The following is a 14747-nucleotide window of genomic DNA, read 5'->3' as shown; positions in this document are numbered from 1 at the left end:
CATCGGAGACCTGCCTCCCATGGCCCCTGGTGTTTCTCTGCCCTCCCCCCCGCTCCCTGAGCCACCTGTGGTCACAAACCTTCATGTTTCTTTTCCTGGAACTGCTTGTTTTGTGGAGAAACAATGGTTTCACTTTCATGTCCTGTGCGTGTGGGCCTTACAAGTATCAGCCAAGTCTTTCTGAGGGAGGGGCCCAAGTCAGAGTCTGTCATCCTTCCTGTTGTTTTCACACTTCACCCAGTTAGAACAGAGGTTCTCCAGCCCCTTGCTTAGGGCAGTGACTTCAGGAGCACTCAGTGCCTGCATTTCCCAGGGAGTATAAGCCTCTGGATTGTTCCTGTGCCAGGGGCTCCAGGGAGTACTTGAATACACACAGCATTTTCTGCTGTGTTAGTGGAAACATTCCTGAACTCTATCATCAGAAACCTCTCTTCTTTCCAGAGCTGGTGAGTGAGAAAAATGTGTACTTGCAATGATGGGATATTGGCTTTGTGATTGGAGGGTTGAGGTGTAGGTAAGATGGGTTGAAATGTAAGATTTCATCCAGCTGCTCCTGCCATCCTCTTTGAAGAAAGAACCATAGTCTAAAGATGCCTCTTTTTCTTTTTTTTTTTAATGAGAAAATTGTAAGAAAAATTGGAATGAGCAGAATGTTTACCGGGTATCTCCTTTGGAAACTATGCCATCTTTAAATGCAATCTAGCCCTTCATGCCATAGAGCTATTTCAAAACTCAATAAGGTGGTTTTATTAAAGATTTATTTATTTATTTGACAGATAGAGAGAGAGCACAAGTAGGCAAAGAGGCAGGCAGAGGGAGAAGCAGACTCCCTGCTGAGCAGGGAGCCCAATGTGGGGCTCGATCCCAGGACCCTGAGATCAGGACCTTAACCAACTGAGCCACCTAGGTGCCCCAAAACTCAGTGAATTTTAATAAGTGGTAGCAATGCAAAACAATTATTTTGTTCGGAATTATCTTCCCATCCATTCAGGCTATAGTAAAATACCACAGACTGGGTGGCTTATAAACAGAAATATACTTCTCTCATACTTCTGGAGGGTAGGCAGACCCAGATCAAGGCATCTTTGTTTCAGTGTTTGGTGAGAGCTTGCTTCCAAGGTGGACATTTATGTGTCACCTCACTTGGCAGAATGGGCAAGTTAGTCTCTTCAGTCTCTTAATCTGGAGTATCTGTGGGATTAATCCATTCATGATCCCTCTGCCCTCTTGACTAAGGCACTGCCCCAAAATCCACCTACTAATACCAAAACTTTGAGCTCATGCATCATTTATGAATTTTGTGGAGGACACATTCAGTCCATAGTAGTCATATAGCTAATATCTGTCTGTACAGGTTCAACTGACTTCCCACCCTCACCTTAGAATACAGCACTGTTGCATCATTGTAATATTCATTTCAGTATTCTTGAACTATAATGTTTCTTTGGGAATATCCATTTAACCAGTCATCTGCCTCGTTCCTTCATTAGTAATCAGAAAAATAAATCTTTAACACATGTTTATTTTATATTTCTTTGAGACTCATGATTCTTCCTCTTTTGAAAATTGTCTTTGCAGGACATATAGGAAGGGGATGAGCACTGAGCACACTCCTACTCTGAAAAGCTCACTGGTAGTCCCTGAGACAGGCTTATGTGTATAAATATTTTTAAAATCAAAGTTTCCTCACTGATAGTGGATGAAAAGAGGCCCCATCAGTAATGTAGTGATGATTTCCTTGAATTGCATTGATTTAATCAGATATCTCTATTTCAAGACTGTGCAGAATTGAATTGGGAAAATTAAAGCTCTTATTTACTTCCCCAGCCACTTCCTGTCACATGTTCTAAATCCCACCCAAACTCTTCCATGAGGCGAGATAAATAGACATTAAGCTGCCATGGGGCAACTATTACCACAGGACTATGTGCTTGGCCATCTCCCTTATGGAACATACAATACTGGCAGGCTTTTCTCTGGCCCCTCCCTCTCCCAAAAGGCAACTCCTGCCCCTATTTGCTGTAGGTTATGTGAACTGAGGTATGTTTGTTATTCTGTGCTCTCTAATGTGCTGGCCTGATTGATTCCTCCTACACAGTAGAAAGGTGTATGGCTCAGTATTATGGTTTCAGGAAAATGCAGACTGTCTGCATTAGTTTCTCAATGTTGTGTAAAATATTAACACAAATCTTGCGGCTTAAGGCAATAACAGATTTATTGTCTTATAGTTCCAGAGGGAAGTTATCAAAAATGAATCTCTTTTTTTGCAGTATTTTATTTTTTTTTATTTTATTTATGTTATGTTAGTCACCATAGAACCATAGTCACCATAGTCACCATAAAAACAGCATTAGTTTTTGATGTAGTGTTCTATAATTCATTATTTGCATATAACACCCAGTGCTCATTGCAATATGTGCCCTCCTTAATACCATCGCCAGGCTAATCCATCCCCCCATCCCCCTCCCCTCTGAAACCCTCAGTTTGTTTTCCAGGGTCCATAGCCTCTCGTGGTTCCTCTCTTCCTCTGCTTTCCCCCTCTTCATTTTTTGTTCCTTCTCCTAATGTCCTCCATGCTATTCCTTATATTCCACAAATAAGTGAAACCATATGATAATTGTCTTTCTCTCCTTGACTTATTCCACTTAGCATATTCCCCTCCAGTTCCATCCATGTCGAAGCAAATGGTGAGTATTCATTTTTTCTGATGGCTGAGTAATTCCACTGTATATATGAACTACATCTTTATCCATTCATCTGTTGAAGGGCATCTCGGCTTTTTCCACAGTTTGGCTATTGCGGACATTGCTGCTATAAACATTGGAGTGCATGTGCCTCTTCTTTTCTCTACATCTGTGTCTTTGGGGTAAATACCCAGGAGTATTGGGTATTGCTGGGTCATAGGGTAGCTCTATTTTTAACTTTTTGAGGAACCTCCATGCTGTTTTCCAAAGTGGCTGTACCAGCTTGCTTTCCCACCAACAGTGTAAGAGGGGTCCCCTTTCTCCACATCCTCACCAACACTTGTTTTTTCCAGTTTTGTTAATTTTTGCCATTCTAACTAGTGTAAGGTGGTATCTCATTGTGGTTTTGATTTGTATTTCCCTGATGGCTAGTGATATGGAGCATTTTTTTTTCACATGTCTGTTAGCCATTTGTATGTCTTCTTTGGAGAAATGTCTGTTCATATCTTCTGCCCATTTCTTGACTGGATTATTTGTTTCTTGGGTGTTGAGTTTGAGAAGTTCTTTATAGATCTTGGATATCAGCCCTTTAATATAACATCATTTGCAAATATCTTTTCCCATTCTGTAGGTTGCTTCTTAGTTTTGTTGACTGTTTCCTTTGCTGTGCAAAAGTTTTTTTATCTTTGTGAAGTCCCAAAAGTTCATTTTTGCTTTTGTTTCCCTTGCCTTTAGAGACATGTCTTGAAAGAAGTCACTGTGGCCAATGTTGAAGAGGTTACTGCCTATGTTCTCCTCTAGGATTTTGATGGATTTCTGTCTCACATTGAGGTTTTTCATCCATTCTGAGTTTATCTTTGTGTATGATGTAAGAGAATGTTTGAGTTTCGTTCTTCTATATATAGCTGTCCAATTTTCCAGCACCATTAATTGAAGAGACTGTCTTTTTTCCAATGGATATTTTTTTTCTGATCTGTCAGATTAGTTGATGATAGAGTTAAAGGTCCATGTCTGGCCTCTCTATTCTGTTCCATTTGTCTATATGTCTGTTTTTGTGCCAAAACCGTGCTGCCTTGGTGATCACAGCTTTCTAATGTAGCTTGAAGTCAGGTATTGTGATGCCGCCAGCTTTGTTTTTCTTTTTCAACATTCCCTTGGTCATTCTGGGTCTTTTCTGGTTCCAAAAAATTTTAGGATTGTTTGTTCCAGCTCCTTGAAAAATGCCAATGGTATTTTGGTAGGGATGGCATTGAAAGTGTAGATTGCTCTGGGCAAGATAGACATTTTCACAATGTTTATTCTTCCAATCCATGAGCACGGAATGTTTTTCCATCTTTTTGTGTCTTCTTCAATTTCTTTCATGAGTGTTCTGTAGTTTCTAGAGTATAGATCTTTACCTCTTTGGTTAGGTTTATTCCTAGGTATTTTATGGTTTTTGGTGCTATTGTAAATGGAATTGATTCCTAAATTTATCTTTCTACAGTTACATTGTTAGTGCATAGAAAAGCAACTGATTTCTGTACATTGATTTTGTATCTTGCCATGTTGCTGAATTGCTGTATGAGTTCTAGTAATTTAGGGGTGGAGTCTTTTGGGTTTTCCACATAAAGTATCATGTCATCTGTGAAGAGAGAGAGTTTGACTTCTTCTTTGCCAATTGAATACCTTTTATTACTTTTTGTTGTCTGATTACTGATGCTAAGACTTCTAGTACTATGTTGAACAAGAATGGCAAGAGTGGGCATCCTTGATATGTTCCTGATATTAAGGGAAAGGCTCTCAGCTTTTCCCCATTGAGAATAATATTCACTGTGGGCTTTTCATAGATGGTTTTTATGAAAATGAGAAATGTTCCCTCTATCCCTACACTCTGAAGAGTTTTAATCAGGAAAGGATGATATATTTTGTCAAACGCTTTTTCTTCATCAATTGAGGGTATCATATGGCTCTTGTCTCTTCTATTATTAATGTGTTCTATTACATTGATTGATTTGCAAATGTTGACTCACCCTTGCAGCCCAGGAATAAATCCCACAGGGTCATGATGGATAATACATTTATTTTTTTTAAGATTTTATTTATTTATTTGACAGAGAGAGAGCACAGGTAGGCAGAGAGGCAGGCAGAGGGAGAGGGAGAAGCAGGCTCTCCACCGAGCAAGGAGCCTGATGCGGGGCTTGATCCCAGGACCCCGGGATCATGGCCTGAGCTGAAGGCAGAGGCTCAACCGACTGAGACACCCAGACGCCCCATGGATGGATAATACATTTTTTTAAAAGATTTTATTTATTTATTTAAGAGAGAGAGAGAGAGCACGAGAGGGAAGAGGGTCAGAGGGAGAAGCAGACTCCCCGCTGAGCAGGCAGGGAGCCTGACGCGGGACTCGATCCCGGGACTCTGGGATCATGACCCGAGCCGAAGGCAGTCGCTTAACCAACTGAGCCACCCAGGCGCCCTGGATAATACATTTAATGTACTGTTGGATCCTTTTGACTAGGTGAGAATTTTGGCATACATATTCATCAGGGATATTGGTCTGAAATTCTCCTTTTTGATGAGGTCCTTGCCTGGCTTTGGGATCAAGGTAATGCTGACCTCATAGAATGAATTTGGAAGTTTTCCTTCAATTTCTATTTTTTGAAACAACTTCAGGAGAACAGTTATTTTTTCTTCTTTAAATGTTTGGTAGAATTCCCCTGGAATCCATCAAGCCCTGGACTCTTGTTTTTTGGAAGATTTTTGATCACTGCTTCAATTTCGTTACTGGTTATTGGTCTATTCAGATTGTGAATTTCTGCCTGCTTCAGTCTTGGTATCTTATAGGTTTCCATGAAGGCGTCCTTTTCTTCCAGGTTGCTTAATTTATTGGCATGGATTTTGATAATAATTTCTAATAATTGTTTCTATTTCATTGGTGTTAGTTGTGATCTCTCCCCTTCATTCATAATTTTATTAATTTGGGTCCTTTCTCTTTTCTTTTGGATAAGTCTGGCCAGTGGTTTATCAATCTTACTAATTTTTTCAAAGAACCAGCTTCTAGTTTCATTGATTTGCTCTACTGTATTTCTGGTTTTTAATTCATTGATCTCTGCTCTAATCTTAATTATTTCTCTTCTCCTGCCTGGCTTAGGCTTTATTTGTTGTTCTTTCTCCAGTTCTTTAAAGTGTAAAGTTAGGGGTGCCTGGGTGGCTCAGTTGTTAAGCTTCTGCCTTTAATTAGACAAGAACATTAAAACAACAATTATAAATATATTCCATATCTTCCAGAAAGTAGACAAAGCCTGAGCATAGTAAGAGACATGAAATCTATTTCCAAAAACCCAAATTTAATTACTGGATAAGAAAAATAGAATATGTGAGATTAAAAATATACTTGATAGAATTAGCAGCAGACTAGACAATGAAGAATGATTAGTGAATTTGAAAACATAGTAGTAGAAACTATTCAAAATTAAGACAGAAAAAAGATAGAAGACCCAATATACATGTAATTGAGTTTCCAGAAGAAGAGAAGAGAGAGGGAGACACAGCATATGGTTTGGAGAAATAATGACAGCATAAAATTCCCAAATTTATGAAAATTACCAATAATTGCAAAAAACCTCAGTGAACCCCAAATAGAAAAAACATGAAGAAAATTATACCAAGGGACATCATAATCAAAATGCTTAAAACCAGTGATCTTCAAGACACTCTACAAAATGAAAAGGCAATCCAGAACCTGAGAGAAGATATAAATTCAATGTCTAATAAATAGAAGTCTAATGAATTTATAAACATCATCAATAAAGTTAGAAAATGCAGTTAAAAATTTACAATAGCAATGAAAAATATAAGGTAGTTGAAAATAAATCTAACAGGGACGCCTGGGTGGCTCAGTCATTGAGCGTCTGCCTTCGGCTCAGGGCATGGATCCCAGGGTCCTGGGATCGAGCCCTGCATTGGGCTCTCTGCTCAGCGGGAGGCATGCTTCTCCTTCTCTCACTGCCCCCTGCTTGTGTTCCCTCTCTTGTTGTCTCTCTCTCTGTCAAATAAATAAAATCTTTTTTTTTAATGTTTAAAAATAAATAAAGTGTAAAGTTAGTTTGTGTATTCGGGATTTTTCTATTTTTTTGAGTGAGGCCTGGATAGCCATGTATTTCCCCCTCAGGACTGCCTTTGCTGTATCCCATAGCTTTTGGACTGATGTGTTTTCGTTTTCATTGGTTTCCATGAACTGTTTAAGTTCTTCTTTAATTTCCTGGTTGACCCAAACATTCTTCAGCAGAGTGGTCTTTAGCTTCCAAGTGTTAAAATTTCTTCCAAAATTTTTCTTGTGATTAAGGTCCAGTTTCAAAACATTGTGGTCTGAGAATATGCAGGGGATAATCTCGGTCTTTTGGTATCAGCTAAGACCTGCTTTGTGACCCAGTATGTGGGCTATTCTGGAAAAAGTTCCATGTGCATTCAAGAAGAATGAGTATTCTGTTGTTTTAGAGTGGAATGTTCTGTATATATCTATGAAGTCCATCTGGTCCAGTGTGTCATTTAAAGCTCTTGTTTCTTTGTTGATCTTCAGCTTAGATGATCTGTCTATTGCTGAGAGTGGAGTGTTGAGGTCTCCTACTATTAAAGTATTATTATTAATATGTTTCTTTATTTTGGTTAACAGTTGGCTTATGTAGTTGGCTGCTCCCATGTTGGGGGCATAGATATATACAATTGTTAAGTCCTCTTGTTGGATAGACCCTTTAAGAAAGATATAGTGTTCTTCTGTGTCTCTTACTACAGTCTTTAGCTTAAAATCTAATTTGTCCGATATGAGAATTGCTACTCCAGCTTTCTTTTGAGGTCTGTTGGCATGAAAAATTATTCACCATCCCTTCATTTTCAGTCTGGATGTATCTTTAGTTTCAAAATTAGTCTCTGGTAGATGGCATATGGATAGGTCCTGTGTTTTTATCCAATCTGCAGCCCTGTGCTATTTCATGGGAGCATTTAGGCTGTTCACATTGAGAATGATTATTGAAAGATGATTTTATTGTCATCATATTGCCTGTGAAGTCCTTGTTTCTATAGATTGTCTCTGTAAATTTCTGTTCTATATCACTCTTGGGGTCTTTCTCCTTTTACAAAACCCCCCTTAATATTTCTTGCAGGGCCGGCTTGGTGGTCACATATTCTTTTAGTTTCTGTCAGTCTGGAAGCTCCTTGTCTCTCCATCCATCTGAGTGACAGCCTTGCTGGCTAAAGTATCCTTGGCTGCATATTCTTCTCATTTAGTACCCTGATTATGTCTTGCCAGGCCTTTCTGGCTTGCCAGGTCTCTGTGGATAAGTCTGACGTTATTCTGATGTTCCTCCCTCTGTATGTAAGGAATCTCTTCCCCCTACCTGCCCTTAAAATGGTTTCCTTGGTTCTAAGATTTGCAAGTTTTACTATTACATGCAGGGGTGTTGACCTGTTTTCCTTGATCTTGGGAGGGTTCCTCTCTGCCTCTAAGACATAAATGTTTGTTTCATTCCCCAGATTAGGGAAGTTCTCAGCTACAATTTGCTCAAATATATCTTCTAGACCTCTTTCTCTCTCCAACCCCCCAGGGATCCCAATATTTCTGATATTGGAACATTTCATTGAGTCATTAATCTCCCTCAGTTTGATCCCTTGGGCTTTAATCTGTTTTTCCCATGGCTCCTTGGTTTCCTTCTTTTCTATCATCTTATCTTCTACCTCACTAATTCATTCTTCTGCCTTGTTTACCCTGGCATTCTGAGTATGCAGTTTAGACAGCATTGTATTCATAACATTTTTAAGTTCAGCCTGATTTGATCTCATTTCTGCCCTTAGAGATTCTATATTGTCCTAATATTTTTCTGAAGCCTAGATATCAACTTCATAATTGTTACTCTTAAGTTTATCTCTGACATCTTGCTTATACCTGTACCCATTAGGTCTGTGGCAGAGGCAACAGTTTCTGGTTCTTTTCTTTCTTGGGCATTCCTCCTCTTACTCATTCTGTTGCAGGGATCGTTGAGGGAATGTACAGAGTCCAAAGTATTAACCACGACCCAAGCAAGATGTACCTGTTTTATAGGGACCTTAGGGTTGTAGGCCTCTTGTTCCTCCAGCCTGTCTTCTGGGGGAGGGGCCTGCGGTGCTGTTACTCAGGCAACCCTGTTTGGGCAGTTGCCCTGCCCCCTGTGGAGTAGGGGATGGGCTCAGTGAAAACCGTTTTTTGGGGACTTTTGTTCTCTGGTGGCTTTCCCTGGTGGCTTTCTTCTTGTCTCTTCCGAGAGTCAGACAAAACTGAACTCATCCAAACCTCTGTCTCAGAACAGAGAAATCACAGTCTGCTCTTCACTGAGCTCTCCAGGACACACAGTCTCCATTTCTGTCTGTGCTGTTAAAAACCACAGCCTCCCTGGTTGTGCACCCCACAGCAACACTCCCAGAGGGTGATCCCAGGGCTGGGCATGTCTCTGCCCTTTGTGTTTTTAAAACTGCAAGCTGACCCTGGTTCGCGTATGCACCCACAGCTCCTGGATCCTGTCTGGGGGCTGGATTAAAGTTCTTTCCCCACCGCTACCAGTCTGGGAGTTGTGCCCAGTACCCAGCACAGGACGCTTTTGCACTCTGGTGTTATATCACCTTCCCGGTGCCAGCTTATGGAGGCTCCCTCCCCCTTCTGTTTATCATCCGATATCTGCCCACAGAATCTCGGCTCTGAGCTTCATACCTTGAGACCACCGGAGATAATCTCTTTGTAGAGATCAAGATATATATTCTTACATCTCAGGCTGATATCGTGGGTGTTCAGAATGGTTTAGTAGATATCCAGCTAAATTCAGGTTGAAATAGGGTCCCCCTACTCCTCTACCATCTTTGGAAAAGTCCCTAGTTCTGGAGGCTAGAAAGCGCTGATCCTGGGAGGGCAGGGCAGGTTTCTGGAAGAGCTCTCCTGGCTTGTGGCTGGCAATCCTTTGGCTGTGTCCTCACAGGGCGGACAGCAAGCTTGGCTCTGGGGTCTCTTCTTACTAGGACACTAATCCTGAAGGATCAGAACCCCAACCTATGGCCTCATTTATCCTTAATCCCTTCCTCAGAGGTCCCACCTTCAAGTATAGTCATGTGGGGGGGAGGGGCTGGGACTGTGACATACTGTTGGAGGAGGTCATCAAGAAGACGTGATGGCCAGTTGACCCAGGAGCTGGGCCCCATCAAAAATTAATCTTAAGCGGCACCTGGATGGTTCAGATGGCTAAGCTTCTGCCTTCAGCTCAAGTCATGATCCCAGAGTCCTGGGATCAAGTCCCACATTGGGCTCCCTGCTCAGTGCAGAGCCTGCTTCTCCCTCTCCCTCCGTCATTCCCTCTGCTTGTGCTCTCTGGCTCTATCTCTCTGTCAAATAATAAAATCTTTTTTAAAAAATGAAACTGAGAGGAGCTAAAATCAAGATGTCAATGGGTAATGGGTATTAAGGAGGGCACTTGTGATGAGCACTGGTTGTTATATGCAAGTGATGAATCACTAAATTCTACTCCTGAAATTAATATTACACTATATGTTAACTAACTGGAATGCAAATAAAAACTTAAAAATAAAATAAAATAATAAAATGAAATAGAGGTGTCAGCAAGATTGTTTCCTTCTGAAGGCTCCAGGAGACGATCCACTTCTTTGTTTCTTCAGCTTTTGGAACCTGCCTGAATTCCTTATCTTGTGGCCCTTCTTGCATCTTTCTGGATCTTCACTTCAATCTCTGCCTCCATCATCCCAACTCCTTTTCTTCATTTGGCCTTGTCTCCTTCTTATAAGGTCTCCTGTGATTATATTGAGCCCATTTGGATAATCCAAGAAAATATTCTCATCTGAAGATCCTGAACTTCATCATACCAGCAAAGTGCCTTTTGCTATGCAAGGTAACACATTCACAGGCTCTGAGGTTCAGGATATAAACATCTTTGAGTACTGTTACTCTCCATTCCACAGGTCCTGACTCTTGTAACATAGGAAACATCAGAGTAGACAACAAGTATTTTCTACTGTAGCATGAAAACAAAATTCATCAGGAAAAATACATGAGAGTAACATTAGTAAGTGTGAGAGAATGGGAATGGGCTGTTGAGACCTGTGTGTTTCCTCAGCTTGACACTGTGTCCATTCTGCTGCTCCATTTGTCTTCCTAATTCACTTTCCTTTTTCCACAGATGGTCCACAGTTAACCAGCATGGATCAGTTCATATCTGACTTCCTGGTAGGAAAGAATTTTCAACAATTGGCCACCAACTTTGTCCCTTACTACACCACATTAGTCAGTAAGGTAGGGGGGATCATCTCTCCAGAAAATCTTGATAGAATTCAAGGAGCCCTTAAAGAGGCCAAGCTAAAAGATGTGGCTGACATAATTGAGGAATTACTTATAGCAGCAGAGAATGCTCCCCTGGATGTGGCTGTGATTGGGGAATCTGGCACTGGGAAGTCCAGTTTCATCAATGCCCTGCGAGGACTTAGTTATGAAGAGGAGGGTTCTGCGAGTGTTGGCGTTGTGGAGACTACCATGAAGAAAACGCCCTATCAACATCCCAAATATCCTAATGTGACCTTCTGGGACCTGCCTGGAACTGGAACCCCCAATTTCCATCCACATGAATATCTAGAAATGGTGGAATTTGCTACCTATGACTTTTTCATCATTATTTCTTCCTGTCGGTTTAGCCTCAATGATGCTTTGCTGGCCCAAAATATCAAGGAGATAGGCAAGAAGTTCTACTTTGTTAGAACCAAGGTGGACAATGATTTATATAATGAAGAGAAAAGCAAACCCACATCTTTCAAAAGGGAGAGAGTGCTTCAGCGGATACGTGACAACTGCCTGGCTAATCTCAGCCACATTGGAGTGCCTGAGCCATGCATCTTCTTGGTCTCCAACTTTGACCTGGATGACTTTGATTTCCCAATACTGGAAGAGACTCTGCTGAAGGAGCTCCCTTTTCATAAGCGCTACACCTTTGTACTCCTGTTGCCCAATTTGTCTGATGCTTCCATTGAGGTGAAGAGAGCTTTCCTCAAGGAGATGATCTGGCTGGATGCCCTGAAATCATCTGCTTTGAGCTTCATCCCCTTCATGGCCTGCTTTAATGGCTTTGATTTGCCCCAGCAGGAAAAGTGCTTGAACCTTTACCAGAGCCATTTTGGTTTGGATGAGAATTCAGTCAAAGAGACTGCAAAGAAACTGGGCATGTCTGTGGAGAAGATCAAGAGTTTCACCAAGTCCTTGAATTTCTGGTTACTTGTGAAGGATGAAAGCATAGCAGCCAGGGCCATGAAGTGTGTTGAATGCTATTGCTCAGTAAATGGAAGCCTGCCATCCACTGCCTTCCAGTTTTTGAAAACCTACTTTCTACATTTGAAATTCATCAATACAGTCGCTGATGATGCTAAAATTCTCTTGCATAAGACTTTAGAGAGCATAAGTCTTAGAAGATGCCAGAGAGATGGGTCAGACTGCCTAACTGAATAACAAATGGGCCTCAGGTCTTGGGTTCTGTAGGTGGGAGTGGAGTCCTCTTCCACACACCACCAAGACCAGATCTTTCCTAAGGTAACGAGAGTGTCTCTCCATTGGACAAAAGCATTGCTCCATATTGATACTCCACTGCTATGCAAAAGGGACCATGACTTCTTTCTGCACTCCTTAGGCTATTTTGCTGAAATTATGACAGAAATGCACCCCATAGTTTTCATTAATCTCCATGTGTTATAAGGTAGCTTACACTTGCTTCTTTTACTCAGTTAATAAACATTTGGTACAATCAATATAACTGTCATTTTTTTTTATGAATGATTTTCCCCAAGCCTCATATCAATACCCTCCTCACAAAACCAAGGGAAATGCACAAGTCAGGGAAATATCTAAGTGAATACTGTAGTGTGTAGTAGGGCACCCCAGCAGGGAGGAGGAAGTTGAAAGAGGATTAGGGAAATGTTCTGGGATGTCATATTTTCAGGTACTACAGGAGAACACAGGGAAAGGAACAAAGTCAGGGTTTGTATTTCTAAGACTTTACAAACATTAGATGGGATGAGAGACCTGTGAATAGGACAATGAGGGACAGGAGATATGAGAAAGTGACGGTGAAATAGTAAAGAGACTGGAAAGCAAAGATGAACTCAATTAGGCAATTTGGAGGAATAATGTGTTTTGGTTTCACTCAAATTTCCACATCAAACTTGTGAAATGGGACCAAAAAAATTAAAAATATATGCCTCAAGGCTCAAGGATTGTTATTCCTGCTATTATTGTAATTAAGATTTTCCCACTTCTTTCCCATCACTGGTATAGGGTAGATGCTTTATGGTGTAACAGATGTACATGGAGGAGGCTGTCCCTCAGACCCTTATTACTCTGAAGGTTTACCCCAGAGATAGAAGGGCACAGATGTAAATGGGAGTCCATAATTTCCTGACTACTCCTTGCTCCCCTACTGCTCAGTAGAGGTCTGCAGGGGGGCAGAAGAGAGTCAGTAAGGGATAAATGATTGCTTGTGCTGCCTCATGCAAAAGATATGTGAAATATTCAAAGAGAAGGAGCTCTTGACCTTCTTGTATGGCCACATTGCATTTAAAAATGTTTTTGCCTTAGATTTTGATATGCATTCCCAGAGCAAAATTTACACTAGCAGGCCCAGGTTGCTTACTGTCTTGCCACCAGATCCCAAAGAGCATGGGCACTGAGGAAATACTCCTTTTTTTCATTTAATCAACCTAATGTGGCTGGCACTGGTCTTATACAACCTTGCCCTCCTCTAGAAGTCAGAAATTTCTCAAGATTCCCTGGGCCTTTTCTTTCCAATTCAGTGGCCTTAAATTAAGACAGAAGACAATTCCAAAGGGTCTTCTTAGGGCCTCTAATCACTCTTGTGATTAGAGCAGAGTTATCAAATACTTACAGCTGTGGGGTTTATTTTAAAGTTCCTTTTTTCCCCAGATGAGACAGGAAAATAAATCTTTTGCTGTGGGAAGGAAGAACTCAGAAGAAGGTGGAAGTAGGGGAATAAGTTTTAGTTCTTTGGTTTTATCAGACTCATCCCAAGGTTAACAAGAGTGTTCATGTGCCTGGCTGGCATTCATGAAAGAAATAAAAGATTCTCCTGGAAGTGCAAAGTGTGAAAGAAGGAGATATTAAGAGGGTAGAGAGGTGTTAGGGTAGAGAGAAAGGTTCAAGCACTCCCATTTTAATAGGAGATAGATCTGTGAGGGGTCTGCAATCCAAGACCTATGAGCCCAGCCAATCAATGACTGTGAACAATTTTGAGTGCTTCTAATGTCACTGTGCAAGACTCAGTCAATTTCTGTCTGGGGACTTCTGAAGTTCCTCCAGGAGGTGCTGTGATGATTGGTTGTCACTTTATGCATCTGGGTGAGCCCTATCATTCGTCAGCTGTCAATACCATTTCTCTATGCCTTAACTTTTTGTTCTCATTGTGACCTCCCTTGAAAACAAAACAACTCCTTTTCCTGACCTAAATTTGGAGGTAGTGACTTGGATCACCAGAGATTTTGTGTTGATGGAAAAGGTAAACCCCTCACACTTGATCTTTTTGCTCCTGTGTGAATGCATATTGCAGTCTTCTTACCAGGTGGGTCAGTGGTAGTACAGCCCATGTCCTAATTCTGTCCAGTTCAGGGGCTTTGAGATGACATGTTGGTTCTCTGAAATAGGACATTTTTGGAGCAGGTGATGTGAAAAGTCCAGCTCCCAGGTCAGCAGGGCCTCTTTCTCTTATTGTAGCAGTCCTAAGTCAACACAGCAAGGGAAAAATGAAATCACTTCCTGGGAGTCATCATCAAGAAAGGGGGAGGTAAACTATTTTTAAGATTTTATTTATTTGAGACAGAGAAAGAGAGAGAGAGAGAGAATAAGGGGGAGGAGGATCAGAAGGAGAGGGAGAAGCAGATTCCTCACTGAGCAGGGAGGCTGATCAGGGAGCCTCACATGGCTCTCAATACCAGGACCCTGAGATCATGACCTGAGCTAAAGGCAGATGTTTAACCAACTGAGCCATCCAGGCACCTCAGCAGGGA

At 41.2% G+C, this 14747-nt stretch overlaps 1 protein-coding gene and 1 long non-coding RNA gene across 2 annotated transcripts in view; one reads left to right on the top strand and one right to left on the bottom strand.

The window, feature by feature from the left end:
* Nucleotides 1–221: 221 nt before the first annotated feature.
* On the top strand, nucleotides 222–12484 carry LOC114201196 (interferon-gamma-inducible GTPase 10-like). The gene is made up of 2 exons (XM_028093749.2): nucleotides 222–446; nucleotides 10871–12484. Exon 2 carries the CDS (start codon nucleotides 10891–10893, stop codon nucleotides 12181–12183), a length of 1293 nt encoding a protein of 430 aa, XP_027949550.1. The 5' UTR covers nucleotides 222–446; nucleotides 10871–10890; the 3' UTR covers nucleotides 12184–12484.
* Nucleotides 10685–14747, bottom strand: part of LOC148164234 (uncharacterized) — a 37852-nt gene continuing 33789 nt past the window's right edge. Inside the window, exon 2 of the long non-coding RNA XR_015768151.1 lies at nucleotides 10685–14459. This is a non-coding gene — a long non-coding RNA (uncharacterized LOC148164234). The remainder of the gene's footprint in view (nucleotides 14460–14747) is intronic.

This window comes from Eumetopias jubatus, unplaced genomic scaffold (genome assembly GCF_037043125.1).
Source record: "Eumetopias jubatus isolate StellerSeaLion01/CBP00866 unplaced genomic scaffold, mEumJub1_p1.0 scaffold_5, whole genome shotgun sequence".
NCBI lineage: Eukaryota > Metazoa > Chordata > Mammalia > Carnivora > Otariidae > Eumetopias > Eumetopias jubatus.
This window is presented reverse-complemented; position numbering and strand designations above follow the sequence as displayed.